Source organism: Aegilops tauschii, chromosome 5, assembly GCF_002575655.3.
Source record: "Aegilops tauschii subsp. strangulata cultivar AL8/78 chromosome 5, Aet v6.0, whole genome shotgun sequence".
NCBI lineage: Eukaryota > Viridiplantae > Streptophyta > Magnoliopsida > Poales > Poaceae > Aegilops > Aegilops tauschii.
Window position 1 is genome coordinate 517,504,664 of NC_053039.3, and position 19,594 is coordinate 517,524,257.

At 44.3% G+C, this 19,594-nt stretch overlaps 2 protein-coding genes across 2 annotated transcripts; one reads left to right on the forward strand and one right to left on the reverse strand.

The window, feature by feature from the left end:
* Positions 1 to 950: 950 nt before the first annotated feature.
* On the forward strand, positions 951 to 8,461 carry LOC109764445 (splicing factor Cactin). Its single transcript, XM_020323258.4, has 13 exons — positions 951 to 1,311; positions 1,398 to 1,489; positions 2,755 to 2,851; positions 3,450 to 3,521; positions 3,608 to 3,670; positions 3,760 to 3,900; positions 4,936 to 5,031; positions 5,500 to 5,778; positions 6,086 to 6,227; positions 6,315 to 6,466; positions 7,067 to 7,240; positions 7,655 to 7,921; positions 8,006 to 8,461. The coding sequence occupies exons 1-13, from the start codon at positions 1,000 to 1,002 to the stop codon at positions 8,123 to 8,125; spliced, it is 2,007 nt and encodes a 668-aa protein (XP_020178847.1). The 5' UTR covers positions 951 to 999; the 3' UTR covers positions 8,126 to 8,461.
* A 1,205-nt stretch (positions 8,462 to 9,666) lies between these two features.
* Positions 9,667 to 18,378, reverse strand: LOC109764447 (protein argonaute MEL1). Its single transcript, XM_045228764.2, has 22 exons — positions 17,620 to 18,378; positions 15,231 to 15,436; positions 14,987 to 15,136; positions 14,743 to 14,876; positions 14,541 to 14,650; positions 14,327 to 14,433; positions 13,820 to 13,958; positions 13,627 to 13,743; positions 13,343 to 13,450; positions 13,185 to 13,256; positions 12,682 to 12,801; positions 12,421 to 12,589; positions 12,214 to 12,335; positions 11,968 to 12,108; positions 11,681 to 11,823; positions 11,536 to 11,598; positions 11,391 to 11,454; positions 11,148 to 11,283; positions 10,964 to 11,037; positions 10,779 to 10,873; positions 10,658 to 10,689; positions 9,667 to 10,073 (listed from the first exon to the last, which is right to left on the reverse strand). The coding sequence occupies exons 1-22, from the start codon at positions 18,307 to 18,309 to the stop codon at positions 9,886 to 9,888; spliced, it is 3,180 nt and encodes a 1,059-aa protein (XP_045084699.2). The 5' UTR covers positions 18,310 to 18,378; the 3' UTR covers positions 9,667 to 9,885.
* Positions 18,379 to 19,594: the final 1,216 nt, after the last annotated feature.

Below are 19,594 nucleotides of genomic sequence, written 5' to 3' on the forward strand. Positions count from 1 at the left end.
ACACGCATGGTGGTGACAAAGTGGAGGAACACACCTTCGACATACGTTGCCATCGGGTTTATCGGTAGGATTTTGATGAGTGAGTTTAATGGAGTGGTGATCCAATCAACAAAGCACAAGACGAGACGTGCGCCTCGTCTCCAAAAACCTCTACACTACCCAATGCCGCCACATCCTCCTTTGTCCCCATCCGCCTCGTCGTCCTCCTTGATCTCACCGAGGAGCTCCAACATGGTGCATGACTAGAGTCCCTCGGCGTGGCATTCGCCTTCTCCTTCATAGTGTCTCCTCCTCCTCCTCTCCCTTACGGCATACCCTGTACTCTGGCATCATATTGTGGAAACGCCTTGGGAGGCGGTTGGATTATAAGGGCGGCGGAGGTAGAAGTTGAGGCATAGGGTGAAGGTAGGGGGCTTTGGAGGGGAGGTGTGTGAAAAATAGACCCATGCCAACAATAACGCTTATTAGAGTAGGACGCGCAGGGATGACAACCATCCATCCCTTCCTCGTGACCAGCGGGTCCACTGCTAGACCAAAGTTCCTATTTCTATAAAAACCTAGATGACACGGGAATGAATTACCACATATTTCAGTGTGCTTTGATTGTATGTAGGTTATCTTTTTTACTCACACCGGTTAAGAGGGTGAAAAAGACACGAGCACATGAAAGCGCTATCCATTCAACATTTTAGTTTTCGACGTTACTATATTATAGGAACTCTCACAAAGTCACAATGATGACAAACGGAAAAAAACTCGCAAAGTCGGCATGTTTTTTTTACATCAACGCAAAGTCGGCATGTTTTTCGTACTGACTTGCTAATTTTTTCTCCGTTTCAGAGTATTGTTCTGTCGTCGATGATGTGTTGCATCACGATTCGCGCCGCCGTATGATGTGCGGCCCAGATACCGCTAGCCCTAATATGTTCAGTTAATCGGCTCGGCTCCATCGGCACGCCAAATCTCCACGACCAGCCGTCTTTCCCTCCCGTAGCCGACATGCCTAGGAAGGAGCGCGACGCCGAGGGCAGCCGGAGCTCGTCGCGGCGGCGGCGGTCGCCGTCCGACTCGGACTCCGACTCCGACTCCGGCGGCTCGCCCCGCCGGGGCCGGAGCCGCCACCGCCGCAGGAGCCGCCGCAAGGCCGCCCCGTCCTCCTCCTCCTCCTCCAGCGGCGCGAGCGATTCGCAGGCGTCCGGCTCCGGCTCCGACTCCGGGGACCGCCGGAGGAGGCGGAGCGGGAGCGCCAAGCGCGGGGGCGTCACGGAGGAGCAGATCCTGGAGTACATGTCCAAGAAGGCGCAGAAGAAGGTGGGGGTTTCCGCCCGGCTGGCTTCCTGCCCCGCGCCTAGGGTTTCGGTTGCTAACTTGTTTGTTGATTGGTGCTGCTTCTGCAGGCCGAGAAGGTGGCCAAGAAGATGAAGGCCAACGCGGTGTCGGGCTACTCCAACGATTCCAACCCTTTTGGCGACCCCAACCTCACAGAGAAGTATGCGCATTCGCCCCCCCTCTTCGGATAACATTACACATTGCATTGGTGGTGCTTGCTTTACCAGTAGAAACTTGGGTTGGCACCTGTTTGCTGCTGCTAGGATACTATCCCTTTGATGCCCTAGAACCGAAATACCTCTACCGGATAGGTGTGCCTATTGCTCTGAATCTGTTATAACCACTTAAAGTTTGGGCTTCTGGCGTCTGCACATTGACAGTGTGAAATTTGTGATGACTTGTTCTTGATAAGTAAACAAGTAGTAATAAACAAGCTCGATTAACACATATGACCTGAAGACATGCATATGCTGTAGGAAATAACAAAACGTTCTTGGCTAGCGTACTCTAATCAGATTTTCCAAATTCGAGTAGCATCTAGCTAAGCTGGATTAATTGTACTTATGGAAGGTGCCAAGGTGGTTTATCTTTTTAGTTGCTTCTGCACAACCACTTGTACTTGGCATAGGTGTTATTCGTCAGTTGTGAAATTCATAAGTTTACTGGATGCAGCTCATAGCTCAGGGTTAGAATAGATGCCATGATTAATTAGGTTTCATATTCAACAATTTCATGACGAATTGGCTACTTAGTTTAGTGATGCATCAACTTGTGTGTATTATCAGCGATGCTGCCATGAACAATTCTCTTGAAGTACTAACTAAGTAGATCAAGTTTATTTCCTCAGTTAGCAATATGCATCTTCTGATGGGGTTGTGACTGTATATTGATTCAATAGGGTCCACTCTTTAGGATTGTCTATTATTGCAATTACAGCAATGTGAACTTCATTAGAACTGTATTTATACATTTGTGTCCTCAGAAGACCCTTTTCAGAATTTACCATACAAATTGACAATTCACATGGTTAATGTTATTTGTCCAAACTTACTCGTACAATTTAGGATGCACCCTGTGATTAATATTGTTCATGTTAATTTGCCAGTAAATTTCGTTGTAGGTTATATAGTCTAACTGCTGAATAAGATTTTTTGGTTTTCAGCTATTATTATGCTCGGTGTTATGTTCTGGTGTAGTTTTTTTGCACACAGTTTTTAGACTACTGAAAACATAATTTGGGTGATATTTTTATTTTGTATGTTCAATTTTATTGGTCGGTACAAGAAAATATTGACTGCGTTGCAGATCATAGATTGTTCGATATCCCAAACTGTTACATGCTACTCTTAAGGTTTCTCTGGATAGTTGTTTTAGTATGATATACCTAAAGAAGGACTCTCAAATCTGAACCTTATTCCATTGCAGCTTTGTTTGGCGAAAGAAGATTGATCGCGCTGTAACTGAAGGGCAGAAGGTGGACATTTCTGTTAAAGCTGAAAAGAAAAGGCAGAGGGAAAGAATGGTACTCTTATAAACTGTAAATTTGACTAGCACTATTTCTTACAGTACGAATTTGAACTTTGAAGCCTATATAAGTATCACTGCTATACTTCCTGAACTTGAGAATGAATCTTCATGCAATTAACAAAGTCTAGATTTTAGATTTGTGATTATTTTATTTCCATGTGAACAATCTTTGTCTTGTGATTGCTCACCAGATTAGCATTATGTTCCTAATCATCTTCTGAAGAAAGAGGAGTACCCACTGTTCATTCTGACTTGGTGGTGGTGGAAGTGCCTGTTATTATATTAAATAAAGCATTACCTGCTACAGTATACACCAGATCATGTTCTAAACACGAGTATAACTGCAAACACCCTCTCAAAAAATAAAGCATATTAAGTGTAAACATGTGCCTCCATACATTCGTGAACATCATATGTGTTGATCTGTTCCCTGCAAAAAGGGGCCATTGGTCTTATGCATCTTACAAGTTTTTTTGTTTGATGGCTACCACAAATATATATCCTCCCACTACTTATTTTGTTTAAGAAAGGTTAAAGTCTACGACTCTGTTTTTGTTCTGGTGCCTAATACCTTTTCCTGCACTTTAATTTAGGCTGAAATAGAGAAGGTTAAGAAAAGAAGGGAGGAAAGAGCAATTGAAAAAGCACAGCATGAGGAGGAAATGGTCAGTATATATCTCTGATTTTCATAAGTCATATCTGGTTTCAAGTAATATTGCTTGTGCAACTAAACCTACTTTGTATTTTGTAGGCATTGTTAGCCAGAGAAAGAGCACGTGCTGAGTTTCAAGATTGGGAGAAGAAAGAGGAAGAGGTTCATACTTCACATCCTGAAAATAGGATATAACTTTTGTTGAACTAACATGTGTCCATTATTGAACAGTTTTGTATGTTGGAATGCAGTTTCATTTTGATCAAAGCAAATTTAGGTCTGAGATCAGGTTACGGGAGGGACGTACAAAGCCTATTGATGTTCTCCTGAAGAATCTTAACTTTGCAGACGAATTTGATGTTGAGTTAAATGAGCCCTACTTGGTGTTCAAGGTATATACAAAGCCTATTCTTCATCCTTGTTTGATACCATTCACCAAAGGGTTGCTGTATGCTTGCACTTAAAAGAAACCTCAACATAAGTTTCATTATTCGTCTACATTTTAAGTGCTGCACTCAAGCACACCATTTTTTCAGACCTATTCAGCCTTGACAATAGAATTGATGTATACTTACGGTGATGGTTCAGTCCTCTGGGCTGCCAAATTCTCACTACTCCGTGTATTTACCAGTGAATTGATTATCTTATAATGATTAACATTTAAGTTATATCACTCCATTGATTCTGTGTGCCGTTAGTTTGCAGTATGTTTTTTTTTCTGAAATTTATTCGGCAACGGGGCAGTAAGTTCTTGTTCCACTGAAACTACACCGACACTCTTTGTTGTTTATCTGCTCATTAGGGCTTAGGCTTTTGTAATTTTTTGTTATGTTTTGGACAAATGAGATTGTTATTTTTTCTTTATGAGCGTTCGTGTTTCCCCGTTGTATGCTCCCTACGAGAATATGCAGTACTAAACTTAATTAAGTAATCTTCTTCTCTTGAATTTCTCTATCATAGAAGTATTGGTTTATTCCCATCTATGGGATTCATAGGTATCTTATCAAGCTCTAAAACTAAAATCCATTCGTACATATCTTGTTTCTCTTTATTTTCACTCACAAAATTGTCTGCCAGCCATGAATATTATGTTAAATTTAAGGCCAGACATGTTGGCATGCAAGTGCAGTACAATTAATTCCAAACTTGACAGATTTGAGATCGCATTGGTCACCAAGTATTGAACAAATTGTTGCACAAGTTCAAGCTTGCGGCTGCATTAAGCCATTGTACTGGCAAGTAACAATCCATCAGCAATTAGTGTGCAAAACGAGAGAAAATGGATCTCCCTGTTTATAGTTCTTTCAATGTATTAAAACATAGCTGTGCCATGTGGCCCCACTACCTTCATAGAACAAGCCCACATTTTAAGGGGATCCATCTTTCTTCCACAATTACTGAAGCATATGTAATTTGCTAAATTTCAGGGATTAACAGTGAAGGAGATGGAAGAGTTACATGATGACATTAAGATGCATCTCGATCTGGACAGGGAAAGCCAAGTAAATGTCAAGTACTGGGAGGTACATGTCTAATGTCTTTGCACACCTTCCTGAATATTGTTCGTCCCATAGGATCGTGAGTGATGTCTATTCCAATGATACACACTGTATTACTGCTGAATGAGCTAAATAGTACTCCCTCTGTCCCATAATATAAGAGCGTTTTTTACACTAGTGTAGTGTCCAAAAGGCTCTTATATTATGGGACGAAGGGAGTAGTTGGCAGCCTCAGCTGATAGTATTTGGTATTTTGTTCTGTCATTTTCTATTTGGCAAAAAGATTGTGGTCGTATGGTATGTCAGGACATGTTCTTTAGCTTGGTATATACAATCTAACCCTTAGTTTCTCACTGAAACGAAACCAAACTTGAGAGTGAGTTTGTAATATGGCAGGAAATCTCGCTAATATTAAGTTTATTTCGTTTCATGGTTGTATGTTTGTCGATAATGTTTATATGTGTTGACACAATTTAATTTGGAACTCATCAGGCACTCATGGTAGTGTGTGATTGGGAGCTAGGTGAGGCTCGGAAAAGAGATGCCGTGGACCGGGCTAGGGTCCGTGGTGAGGAACCACCCCGTGAGGTTGAAGAGAGAGGCTTGCATGCAAGTATTGAGGGGGATGTAAAAAATCTCTTGGAGGGTAAGACTTCCACAGAGCTAGAAGAGATGCAAAATCAAATTGAGTCCCAGATGCGCTCTGGAACTGCAAAAGTTGTTGAATACTGGGAGGCCATTTTGAAACGCCTTCATATATACAAAGCAAAGGTATGTCATGCTTGTAGTTCGCAGTTTTTGTGATAATAGCTCTTAATTTGACCAAAGCAAATGTGGTTGCTGGTTATACCATTATATATTCTTTGTTTTATTTGTACAACACAAGCATAATGGTGCACAACTACCTTAATCTGACCTTGTTTCTGTAACATTATCTTCAAAGCCACATGATTTGCAGTCTGGTTCGTCATGTGGAGCTGCTTTCTCTAACTATCTGAACATACAGTTGATCTGTTTCTACAGTTGATCAACGTTACCTCCATATAAAAGAGTGGCTTATTTCTTATTTGTATCACAGGCTTGCCTGAGGGAAATCCATGCTTCTCTCTTACGTAAGCATCTGCATCGTCTAGAGAATGCTGGCGCTCCTGAACAGGCTGTAGAAGCTGATGAAGAATTAGACACTAAAGAGGAGGATGTGATGCACGACGAGGAAGAAGGTTTAAATTTACTTATGATCAGTTAACACCCCCTTTCTTTTAGATAACTATGGTTGTCTGTCTTTCTGATACCTTCTCCATGTGCAGATGATAAACGATATTCACCAGAACCTATAGAACATATAGCTGAAGCAGCAGAGAGCCATTTGGATGAGGAAGATGGCTCCTTCTCACCCGAGCTAATGCATGGCAATGAAGATGAAGATGCAATTGATCCTGATGAGGACAAGGCAGAACTGGTACAGAGTCACTCTCAGTAACATTGTGCTTTTTACAGTAATAGAATGCTGGCCCGTATAGTAATGGTTATGTATGCAGTCAAAACTATCTTGTTATTAATTAGATTATTATATACTACTCGATAGCAATTGAGTACACCTTGTTGTGCCACTAGCAAGTTAGATCAACAGCCTATGATAGAAATAATTGTAAAGTTGTGATAGGGCAACATTCCACCAAGATCTTAGGATAATCTTTTCGAGCAGTTCTAGGCCTTCATGCATGTTTACCCTGAAAAAAGCTTAGTTTCATTTGTGGGTAACTTCTGATGGTAATGCTAATGCATCCTAGGACCACATACTTCTTTTAACAACCAGCTGGAGCTCTGCCTCTTCATTAAGTAGAAATTTTTTGAGCGGTTAATAAGAGAAACCAGCTAAAACCTAGTTCTAAGGTTATTTTGGAACACTCAAAACGATTTTGTTTCCCTGGGGAGGGGGGCTTTTTTCTCTATCAATTTGTTGCATGAGTAGGTACATTTCATGTGTTCATTACAAATTTGAAATGAGGTTGGCTGGCCAGTCTCACACATGTGCTCTGTCCTTTGAAATATTCTCCAGGATCGGCAACGTGAAGCTGTAGTTACCGAGCATCAAAGGAAAGTTAAGGAGGTCATGACAGCTAAGGCAAAAAAACCAGATGAGTTGGAGCTGAAGGCAATGAAAGCGATGGGAGCAATGGAGGAAGGGGACGCTGTGTTTGGTTCAGGTGCTGAAGTGAACCTGGATTCACAGGTTAGACTCATTTGCCTTCTGGACACAAACGATATTGCAATCTTCTTTATTATCCGAGGAATGTAGGAGTGCTACCATATCATTATTCTTCCTAAACATATATCAGTATATGCATACCCGTAATTTCCAGCATTATGTTGATATGCTGGATTCACTTGTAGTCAGGAACCAAGGATTGCAAATTTCATTGAATTTGAAATTGTGTATATATATTAATATTACTTTTTTGAGTTGGATATTAATATTATTCTGAAGCTATATTTGATATCATCTACTTAGCAATTTGGATGATAATATGCTTTTACATGCTAGAAAATTGTAGCAAGTTTGACGCATCAAGCTATTGCTAGTGAACCCCCATTCTTTCTCAAGCTCTCAGCTGGATTCTCACATACTTGCTTAATGTGCTCACAGGTGTACTGGTGGCATGACAAGTACCGACCAAGGAAACCAAAGTACTTCAATCGTGTGCATACTGGATATGAGTGGAACAAATACAATCAAACTCATTATGATCACGACAACCCGCCTCCTAAAATCGTCCAGGGCTACAAGTTCAACATATTTTACCCTGATCTTGTGGATAAATCAAAAGCACCAATATACACTATAGAGAAAGATGGAAGCGCTGGGGAGACATGCCATATAAGGTTTCATGCTGGCCCTCCATACGAGGATATTGTAAGCCTTTTGTCTCTCCTTTTCAGTTTAGCTGTCGTAGTTTCCATGGAAGATCCACTTACATACTCTGGTTTTCCTTGGCAGTCATTCCGCATCGTGAACAAGGAGTGGGAGTACTCACACAAGAAGGGCTTCAAGTGCACATTTGAGCGTGGGATTCTTCATCTGTATTTCAACTTCAAGCGATACCGCTACAGGCGATAGATACCACACAACAGAAAGAACCAGATCATTGATTGGGCTATTAGAAGTTGGTTCTCTGTTTCTTGCTTGAGAGTGTGTTCGTATAGGCTAGCTCCCGTGTCACAGAAGTCATCCGAGTAGGCATGTTCGAATTAGTTCCTGTACCAAAATATGAACATACCAAACAATTGGATAGTTTGTATCAAATTTTTGTGGCACTTGCTACCTTGATTTGAATGGAGACAACGGTGTAGCACAAATTCAAAGCATCTGTACATGTATGCTATGCATTCTTATGCCTTTCATGTGGGATGGATATTTTTGAAACCAATAAAATAGACAGATATATTATGTGTAGTTTGAGCTAATTATTGTTAGAAGAAACATAGCCTATGCATATAGGCTGGCACAAATTTCAGGCTGTTAGCCAGTTTTACATCTTCAAAGTGGATGAAAGAAACGAAGTGGGAAAATACATCTGTCCTCGCGATCTTTCTATCTTATCTGAGTTGTCATCTTTGGCTTTGTATCTTATCTGTGTTGTAAACCTTTTTGTTTTTTGGCACAAACAGAGATTTTATTCACCATCGATGCAAAAGTAGAGCCTGAAGCTTCCAAAAAAAGAACAAGTTTAGAACGGCACACAGTAAAGTGTGCTGTGAATCTTGTGACACATGATTGTGTGCTAACATGGTTCGGCTTTTGCGATCGGTTGTATGCCTACTAACTACACCCTCTGTTCACAAATATAAGATGTTCTAACTATTTTCAGTATCGGATGTATATAAAAAGATGCAGTCTGATGCTTTTGAGAAGTTGTACTCCTTTGAAGCAACAACACTATTGGAACTTGTGTCCATGACATGGAATTCTGTCTACAAGACTGAGAACTCTGAAAACTCTTCTGATCAAAAAGAACAAAGATGTATTGGGCAAACGCCAATTCGCGGCTTACCAATTTGGATCTGAAGCCTAAGTCCAAGCCAAGCAACTCAAACAGCCTAAAGCTTACCAAAAGGAACAAATTTACGAGGACACACTTGTGAAGCTTGTGACCACATTATGGGTACAAACATGTTTACCACAAACTCCACGAAATTCATAGTACTTACTTGAAACTAAAAATCCTGCATTCTTTCATTGGGAAAAAGAAAGATGCAGACTGGTGCTTGTGAAAACTTATCCTTGGAAGCAAACTCTCTTTGAAAACTCTTGCGGTCTCTGTTGTGTTAAAAAAACCTCCACATGGATCTCTATCTACAAGACTATGGAGAAGACTCTGAAAACTCTTGTGCAAAGAACCAGACTAGTGAAATCAAAGATAAAGTACAAAGGCCAGTTCGGCTGTGGAATCTAAAATTGGCTAACCAACTTGGTTTTGGATTCTGGACAAGCCCAAGTGCAAGCCAAGAGCAGCTGAAACAAGTTGCTCCTCTGGCTTGGACCTGTTATAAACCCAAAATCCAGAACCAAAATAGTTCACCAGAACCCAGCCACAAAGCCAAAGAAGAATCAAACTTAAAGAACCCAAAGATCAGAATAGCACAGAACAATATGGCAACTAGCAAAACCACTTGGTAACTTAAACCACTTGCATATGATAGGTCTCAAGTAGAGTTGAAGGTAACAAAGACAGAGTCATAGATATCCTCCTGGCTACTACGAACTGAACAAGACAACTACAAGCAACAGGCTCCACGGCAAAACAGAGTCATCGCCATCCCAGGCTCTCCTCACACACATCCCAGGCTCTCTCGCACAAGGAACAGCTCCACAGGAGCTCAGCAGTAGAACATGACGTCCTTGACGTTGTCCTTGATCTTTGGGAGCTGGCGCACCTCCACAGGGCCCTCACGCGCGATCGCCGCCTGCCCGCTGCTCCCTGGGGTCGACCCGCCGTCCGAGCTGTCCCCTTCCACGTAGTAGCGCGCACGGAATGCGGCAAGATGGGCGTAGTACGCCGGTGGGACTGCATAGCAAGTTAAGTCAAGTTAGCTTCTTATGGATGTAAATGCCACAGGGTGTAAAAATAGAACAACTAGGTTATTATCCAAGTCTTAAAACAGCAAAGGGGATAGATGCTGTGTTCATCTCAATGTAAACATAGATGACACAGAACAAAGGAATGGAAACTACTCAGTGTGTTCATCAATAAACTAGCAGAGGAATGCAAACTACTCTGTGTATTCATCAATAAACTAGCAGAGGAATGCAAACTACCCAGTGTACATCAATAATCTAAGGTTCATTTTGCCAGGAGTGCATGCTTATTTAGAGTTTCAGACCAAAGGCCCTCAAGCACAGATTCATTAAGGAGTTAAAGGAACCACCAGTCTGGTTGGAATGCTAACTTGCATAAGATAAGGCACACACAGGTGGGTGCAAGGTCTACAGGATAAGCAAAACATACTAATATAATAGCAGAGGCATAAGGCAGATTATGTCTCTAGGCTACTGGTATAAATGCCCACAGAAGGATGCTCTACTTGGAGAGAAAAAGTACAGATGAAAGTTGAAGCGAATTAAGGCAGAAAACTGAAAATGGGAACTCACCAACAGAGACCGCACGAGTGCAACGAGCATAGCTGCATATGGATCAGAATTAAACCATCATCAGAGTCATAACACAACAGAGAGAGAAAGAGAGAGGGGAAGAGAGAGAGAGAGGATTTACGTGTAGCAGAGATTGTTGGTCAGTGACTGAAGCGCGTCGGCTGTGAAGTGATTCTCATCATAAAGAACATGGTAGTGTGTTGGCCTGCTAGTTCCCTGAGGAGCATTTTGCAAACACACTCAGTATGCAAGCACTGAAGATAAGCTGCATAGGAACAAATGGGGACATGTGGACAAAGCGTCTACCTGAATGCCAGCATGGCTGCACAAGTAGAAATCAAACTCTGTAGGGTGGCAAATCATGAGGTCAACCACAGTTCCTGCAGGACAACAGAAACAGAAATGCACCCAATCACAGTCAGCAATGCTTCAACAAGTATCAGATACTAGTTCTTATCAGTGACATTGAAATACTAGTGTATTTGCTAACCTGGAAGTATGTTCCCACTCTTGTCAGTCATATCACGCCTCCCATGAACCTCAGGGAACAACCTGGTGTGATGCCTTTTCTGGACAACCACAAAGGTGACTGGGGGCATATACCCTTCCTCCAATGAGGCGCAGGCCTTGCAACAGCAAAATTAAGAACCATCAGAATGAGAAAAGCCAAGGATAACATCACAAGAGGTAGACAAAACTGAAATTGGCATGTAATCATATGCTGCAGGCTTACCTTCCTGATTGCGTCCATTTCATGAAGCAGAACATGGCTGAATTGGCCTTCACTTACACCATCCCTGTAGTACATGAGAATGATCGGTCAGGCAGTTCCATTGAATGGACGGGATGAAAAGAGTGTCATGAATTTGTGCACACACCTGTAGAAGAGTATCCTCTCAGGCCTCTGGCCTGTTTTCCTGCGGAAGGCAATCAGTAGCTCCCTGTAGAGACAATTATGTCAGGTTAGCAGTTGATCCACAGGGCAATTGCTACCAATCGTCTCTGACTAATCACAAAACTCACCTGATCATGCCACCATTGACATTACCCCTCTGTGGGTCTTTGGTGACACTGAAGAGGTCTTCAATTATCTCCTGCCTGTGTGGTTGAGCAGAGACAAGACCTCTGTACTTGGTGATCTCTGGCCAGTCCATTGATGCCACCACCTATATCAATCCAATAAAAGAAGCGGATAAGTCTATTTGTACTCAACAGGCATGTGCATCAAGATGATAATTCCATTTGAAAGATAAAATCAGACAGAAACAAATAACGAATTGACAAACTGTTAGCTATGGGGAAGAACTAACCGCAGCAATAGATGATGCAGAGTCCTCTCCAGGTGGGGGGTGTGTAACATCAGCACCAAAGATGATTGTTGGGACTTCGGACACAAACGGTATGCCATTTCGCACAAAAGCTCTCTCCAGAACTGTGTTGCGTCCTCCGACCTAGTTAAGACACAGAATTATCACATTCAACAGAAACCGAAGTAGACAACAAATCAACAATCCATGGAAACTGAATGTAAAACATAGACCAGTTGGTTATGTTACCTTCACATTGATTTTGAGTGCAACATTCTCCAGATATTGCTTGTTCGGTCTGGCAGCATGCCTTGGCAGGCAACACTGAGACACGATCCCAAGGTCAGTCTCGCAAACCTTCTTGATTTTCCCTGCAAAATTAAACGCGGCACACACATAAATCTACAGAAATCCAAGAGAAGGTGGAAGGGGATTGACCAGAGGAGACATGCATACCATAAGAACCACTGACTTCAGGTAGGATTACGATTAACAGTTGTAGCTGTTTTTCGTGTCCCTGTTTTCCAAGCATTTCGGTAGTCCTCCTGTAGACATCCCTCAAGGCATTCTCGATGTGGTTGGGGCTAGCTGATCGGTTGTCTACAAGTGGCCTTGGATTGACAGACTACAGGGTTGGAAAACACAAGTCAGTCAGCTATAACATACACACATAAATCATGAATGCCTTAGAAACAGGAAAGCAATGCAAGCCTTTACCATTCCAGTCATATTGCACATCTGAATCAGATCACAACAGAACCTGTGTACCTCCTCAGGACGCATGCGTGAAAAACTCACACAGGCCCAGTTGTCTATGATTCCTCCATTGATCATTTTCTGCAGTAAAAGAACTCAAATGAGACCTATCATTTGTACCATCATGGATATAGTACATACAAAATAATGAGCCAAGTCGCAAACAAGCTCAACTGTTTCTCAATTTAAGTAACTAGTGTGAAAACTACATGATCAATAAAGTGTCAAGCAAAATAATTTGAGTTGCTACATACTCCTCTGTAAGCTAATATAAGAGGGTTTAGATCACTACTTTAGTATTCTAAACGCTCTTATATTAGTTTAAGGAGGGAGTACAAAATAATGACCTGTCCAATACATTTAGAACAACCAAAGAAGAAATTCAACAAGTTCTCCCACTCCTTGTTCCAAGAAGAAGTAATGCTTAGTAAAATTGGGAGTGAAGACACTGAACAGGGAAATACCTTGTTAATCATGTTCCACTGTCCAACACTTGGCGCACAAGTTTTCTCCTTTCCAGAATCATGATATCTCAACTGAAACACATACGAAGGATGTGATTACTACAAATCCTTCCAGTTAAGTAACTCAGAGAAAGGGGAAAAAAATGCAGCATCCTTACCATGGGGGGAGGCAGCACACGGGCTGGAACAGAGACCAGGTCACTGCAGACATTGATTCCAAACTCCTGAGCAAACTTGTCCTCAGCATACTTGTTGTGCAGAACCATCTACAGTGTGAAAAAGAGTGTTATGAGAAAGAGTGCACATTACAGGCAAACATGACATAATATGCCTTGAAAAGGACATTCCTAACTACATGAGTTACAACAGATTGGAATGAAATACCACATGTGAGAAGATATGGGCAGGTATTTACAGAATGCAGTTGACAACAGGTACATACCTCACGAATGCTTTGCTCCCTCTGCTGGGGACGTTGACAGGTAGCTCTAAGTATGTTGGTGACCTGCTTGTCATTCAGTTTCTTAGAGTACCTTTGTCCTTCAACAATCTTGCACGCCTACAATCAATTTGTAGAGAACCATGAGCAAACAATGCATAATTCAAATATGACGAAGCAGGCATGGACACAATACCTCCATAGGCAGATACACAGGTCGAGCATCACTTCCAGACTGCAAGCAGGGCCAAGAAGTATACTGCAGATTGTATTTGTATCTTTGCATGAAGTACTGAACAACTGACATTCTTGTTCCTCTCTCATCAACAGGAAATCTAACAACAAACAAAACAACACGAGTAGAGTGCTATTAGAAAGGGCATAATAATCATGGATAGATGCTAAAAAGTTGACTGTGGTCTAAACATTCCTAAGGAAAACTGTGAACAGGAAACAATTTGGCACAAACAAAGCTTTGCTATGCTGCCGAAATCAAATGCGTATGCCACAGGAAGAATGTTGTAAACAAAATTAATCCCCTAACCAGTTCCTGACACACCAACATCAATGAAGTAGCAATAAGCCAAGAATCTACACAACTACGCATCTTTCTAATATTCCAGCAACCCTGATTAGTTGCACCAGAACATAGAGATAAAAGACATAATGGAAGATATTATAGCATTGGAGGGAAGTTATTTACATGAGCTGGCTCATGGGAACAGGAGTAATCCCTGTTATCTTGTATCTTCTGATTTGGTCTTCCTGGTGGTTTGTTTCGACACGCACCCCACGGAGTGCTTTCTTTATCTGCATATAGTGCATAGGAACAGATTAGTCAACTATTTCAAGCCAATAACATGGCGCAATCTACATAACATGAATTCTAAAACTAGCTTAGCATGGATGAACATTACCTTAACACGGTCCCTGTCTGTCAGAGGCCGCGAGGTATCACGTAAGTTGAGGAACTCTAGCACAAACTGGACCACTGTCACAGGCTTGAAGAAGGATGTTGCAGATATATCTGAAAAATGAAGTGCAGATCATCAGATAAACAAGGCTAAGACACACTGCAATCGGATAACAGTAACAGTAACAGACAGGGGAGATGAGTACCTATATTGAGTGACAGTCCCATCTGGGTTGGGCGTAAGCTCTGGTAGTAACCTCTCCAGCACTCTAATCCTTCACCAATGTCTCCTCTGTGACCAAAGGTGGTGGAGAAGAAGGATCTGGACACTGTGACATAGCTGCAATGGAAAGGAAATGCCAGCAATAGTGTTAGGGCTCTAGAGAAGTAGCTAGTATGATGATCAAGAAAAACTGATAGCAAGAAACTGCTGGAAAGCGGATGTCATACTTCCAGGATGGTGACTCCCTGAGGACAACATCAAGAACTTGGATGGTTTCTTGAGGCATATCCCTCTGTCTTCCTTTGAGAAACTGCTGGAGGTGGTACAGGTCTGTCCTCCCAGCAATCCGAATGGTGATCTTGTACTCCCTTTCAGCCCTGCAAATGAAGAGGGAACAAGTTAGTAGCTACAAATACAAATGCAATGGATAAGCAAGTTGGACAAGATTGAAGGTAAAGAGTCCAATCTTACTTTTCTTTGTCTTTCTTTTCCGGATCAACCAGTGTAACAGAGAACTCCTCAGACTCAAAAGGGAGTGAGCCTGCAGTGTAGAGACTCTTTCTTCCATCATAGGCAGGCAACTTGCCGCCAAGGGATGTCTTGCCGTGCAACTTGATTAGCTCACTGAGTACCTCCCTGTTCACAGCTCTTGATTTTGACTCCGGGTTAATTGAAACCTACAGGGACACATTTGAACATCAGTATGTATGCACAAACAAGAGAGACTCTGTTCTACATTCAGTGTACAGAATAGAGACAATTAACCCTCTGTTTTGTCCAATCAATTTAAAAAAATCAAATCAAATATTTTAATTCTCAGTACTTATGCTACATTTGATTCAAAAGAGTCGAATCGTGAAGGTTTAAGTAACACACCATGGAATATGTGAGGGAAAACTACCAGATCTTAAGAAAGCATTAAACCAAAATTAGGCAATAAAAGGAATTAGCAGCTACTGGCATCGCAGGACTGTAAATCTAGCAAGAACATACCACGTGGTGACCTCCATTTCGACTTACAGAGTCCGGAAGAAAATGCACTTGAAAGGGAAAAAGCACTTAGAGTCAATCAAGTGGGGAACAACTCTGGATCCCAAATCGAACACCCAAAACTCAAGGGGGGGGCACAGTAAAGTAATTTTTTTGGCACGGCCATACTAGGGTTCCTGACTAAGCGCCGCGGGTGAGCAGGCCGGCGGGCATCGCCGGAGGCGGAGAAGGGGTGGCGGCGTTGGGCTAGGAGGGTTGAGTGGGTGGTGGGGTGGGGTGGGTGCGAAGGGCACGGGTCTCATCGCAACCACTCGGTACATAATACAATAAGCGGACCTATGTACTGCGTGTAGTAAAAAAGGACCTGCGTGCTGCGTGTATTAAAAAAAAGGACCTGTATGTATATGTATATGTACGTACTTAAAAAAAGGAACTGTGGACTGTATACCAGATACTACTTATTACGAGCAGTACAAAAATAATTCATCGTCAATTTACCATTTATAAATGTAAATGTACTAGACGAATATAAAATAGTTTGCCAATAAAGGAGGTACATTCATACATGTGTGAGCAGAGAACAAGATTTTAAGCAAAGTAGAGCTCACCGTAAAAAGTTGGAAAACAATAATAATATTGTTTTGCAAGAAAAAAACAATAATAATATTAAACCCCACATCGAAATTTTAGAGCTCGCTGTAAAAAGTTGGAAAGCAATAATATTAAACCTCACGTCGAAATTTTCGGGTGTATTTTCCAAGTATATATGGGAATAAATCCCCGGACGTGTCGACCATTCAGCGAAAAAGCAGATCTACCACTGTTGTTCCGCCCACACACAAAGAGGAAACGTCCAAGGCTGGACCGAGAGAGTAAAAAAGAAGTAAGTCCCAAAAAAAGAAAGTTGACCACGACGTACTACATGCAAACACAGAGGGCCACGTGCCGGGTGCCACACGGAATTGCACTCGAAGTGGCGCTACATGAGATCCGAGCAGCGGCCTCGGCGTTGCATGCTGTGAACCAAAGACAAAACCAAAAGCTGCATGGCCTGCCGCGGGCAACAAAGGTGGCAAGGGCAACATACACAGGCCTCCTGCTTTGCCAAAAACGTATGGCAGCCACGTCCACGGACAGATGGCTTTCTTTTTGTGTTGGTGGTACGTTGCTTTGCCCTTCTGTCGCCAAACGAGGACAAGGACCAGACCATGGATACAAGACCAAAACCAAACCCTGCAACAAGGCCAGAAAAAGACGCACGAGACCAAAGCATGAGACGGGGAGGCTTTGATCGGCACCCACAAGGATGAGATCTCACGACGACCTCCCGTATATAGCAAGCCAAAACGGATACCAAGAATCTGCATCCAAGACCGCAAAGTTGAACAAAAAATGACTACTACTACTTCTACCTTCCAAGATAACAGCGAGAGAGCGGAAACAAGAAGCGGTAGCTAGTGTCTGCTGGATGGCTTTTGCACGGAGGCAATTAGCTTTCTCTCTCGCTTTCCAACAACTCTTACTGTTCATGCAAGAACAGCAGAAACCATCCATGCATCTTCGAAAACGCCAAGATTTATTTAAAGCCAAAAAAGAGCAAGGCCGAGGTGTACGTGTAGCGAGAGCGCTCGACCAAACATCCATGGATGGATGGATAATGGGGTCGGAGACGCACGTCGTCGCATGGAGAAAATCGAAACAGAGCGGGAAAAAAGAACGCGATCACTACAAGCGTACGTACACTGTGGTAGATCTGAACAAGGGAAAAACGCACGACGACATGCAGGGAACGCCAGATCTGAACAAGAACTACTCTAGCTAGTGCTTGAACGGAGATGGTACGTAGGGAGGGGGATGGGGTTCAGCTCACATCGTAGTGGAAGAGGTTGTTGTCGGCGACGTTGACGAGGAAGTGGTTGGCGCGGATCATCACCTTCTTGCCCACGGTGCCGGCGCCGGGCCGCGCGGGGTGGGCGAGCCCCTTCTTGGACACCGGCGCGAGGTCCACGTCGGGGGCCTTCTCCTCCTCGGGCTGCGTCGCGGCGACCGCCGCCGCGGCCGCGGCGGCGGGCGGCGCCAGCGCGGTCTCCGTGACGAAGAGCTTCTGCTCCAGCTCCTTGGCGACGGACGCGGGGGTCGGCGGAGCGGGAGCGGGGGCGGAGACGCGGTCCGGCTGGAACGGGGCCGCGGCCGGCGAAGGCGTCGGAGCAGGAGCGCGGATGGTGGCCGGCGTGGGCGAGGGCGCGCGGATTGTGACCGGCGTCGGGGAAGGCGCGCGGACGGTGGCGTAGGGCGCCGGCGCGGGGTTGCGGACGACGACGCCGTGCTGGTAGGCGCCCTGGTGCGGCCCCGTGGCGTTGGGGTTGTGGTAGATGGCGACGGCTGGCGCGTACTGCGCCGGCGCGGCGGGACGCGGCGCCGACGGAGCGCCCGGAGGCGGCCAGACGAAGCCCGTGGGCCCGCGGCCGCCCCCGCGCCCTCCTCCCGCCGGCGCGCCCCGGCCTCCGCCGTACTGCTGGTCGCCGCGGCCTCCCCGGCCTCCGCCTCCGCGGTAGGCCATGGCGGGAGAGCGGTGGTGGTGGTGGGAGGGCTAGGCTACGGTGGCGGCGGCGGTGGATTGGAGAGGAAGAAAGGAGCGTGGAGGCGTGGGAGGGAGTGGATGAGGACGGCGGTGAGTTGGTGGAAGGATCGGCGCGGCCGAGGCGGCTTTTATAGGCGGAGCGGGGTGGTGAGCGAGTGGGCTGGCGAAACCCTAGCCAGCCAGCGGGTGGTGAGCGCATGGCGTGGTCCGTACGTGGGAGAGGGAGGGGGAGGTGGGCCGAATTTCGCGGTTCTGTGAGGATCGGCGTGTAAAAGGGCGTCGTCCAGAGGAGAAATATCTGGGTTCGCTTCGGGTGCGCGGAACAGAACGCGCGCGCGGGGGGCGGCCCCGGAAATGCGCCGCCGCGCGAGGGGCCTTTCTGCAAACTGCGCGGCCTGGTTTTCTTTGGTAAAAAGTAACCATGGTAGAGCGGTTTGGGTCAGGTGGAATGGTAACCACGGTTGGGGTTGGGTTTGGGTCAGGTGCAAACGGCACTCACTGTAGACGGGGGGTTTCGAATTTCGTTTCAAATTCTGGCCGCTGGTGCGGTTCCGATCGACGGAGAATGATTGAGCTGCCAACGGGTGAAAAATCTTTGACTTTTTTGGTACATGCACTTTCTTGATCTTTGGTTTTATTTGGCACTACATTTATTTAATTAAAGAGTACGTATTTGTGCAAAAACAATTAATTCTGATGCATTGGTACAACCCAGCGTTTGTGGCATCTCTCCTTGCTCTTTTGGTTATCGAGTGAAATTTTTCTGCATATATGTCTACATGACGAATAGACTTCTCTCACACGACATTGATTTATAAATGCATGGTAACATCATCACAAATAGAACTTATTTGAAAAGTGTGTCGAGTTACATCTGATCCGGGTAGATTTCTCCAATAAACCTTTATTGGTTCACTAATATCTCAATTGTGACTATAAAAAATGTTGATATGGTTTCTTGGATCAAACTATCTCGCAACCGGTCTGGGTAGCTAGCCAACCCACTCTGCATCAACAAACTACGAACTACCGACTTGCTCTCTCTTTTCCCCTTTCCTATCTCCACGGAAGTTCAGCCCAGGGTCGTTAAATTCAACCCCCCCCTTTCCTCTCTCCTTCATCGATGTTATCAGATGAAGTGGGGGAGGAAGGAGGGTGTATTCGCTCATAGTTGTAGGGGGGGCGCCCGCCTCTGGTTGCCACCGTGGTGGTGGAACAGTCCTTGGCCAAGGCCCTGGTCGCACCACCAGGTCGTGTGGCGCCC

Coding starts and splice junctions, on each gene's coding strand:
- LOC109764445 (XM_020323258.4), top strand. CDS start 1,000: ATGCCTAGGAAGGAGCGCGACGCCGAGGGCAGCCGGAGCTCGTCGCGG. Junction 1,312..1,397: donor CCAAGAAGGCGCAGAAGAAG/GTGGGGGTTTCC, acceptor CTGCTTCTGCAG/GCCGAGAAGGTGGCCAAGAA. Junction 1,490..2,754: donor GACCCCAACCTCACAGAGAA/GTATGCGCATTC, acceptor ATTCCATTGCAG/CTTTGTTTGGCGAAAGAAGA.
- LOC109764447 (XM_045228764.2), bottom strand. CDS start 18,309: ATGGCCTACCGCGGAGGCGGAGGCCGGGGAGGCCGCGGCGACCAGCAG. Junction 14,877..14,986: donor AGGGAGTCACCATCCTGGAA/GTATGACATCCG, acceptor TTTCCATTGCAG/CTATGTCACAGTGTCCAGAT. Junction 14,651..14,742: donor GGGACTGTCACTCAATATAG/GTACTCATCTCC, acceptor TTCATTTTTCAG/ATATATCTGCAACATCCTTC.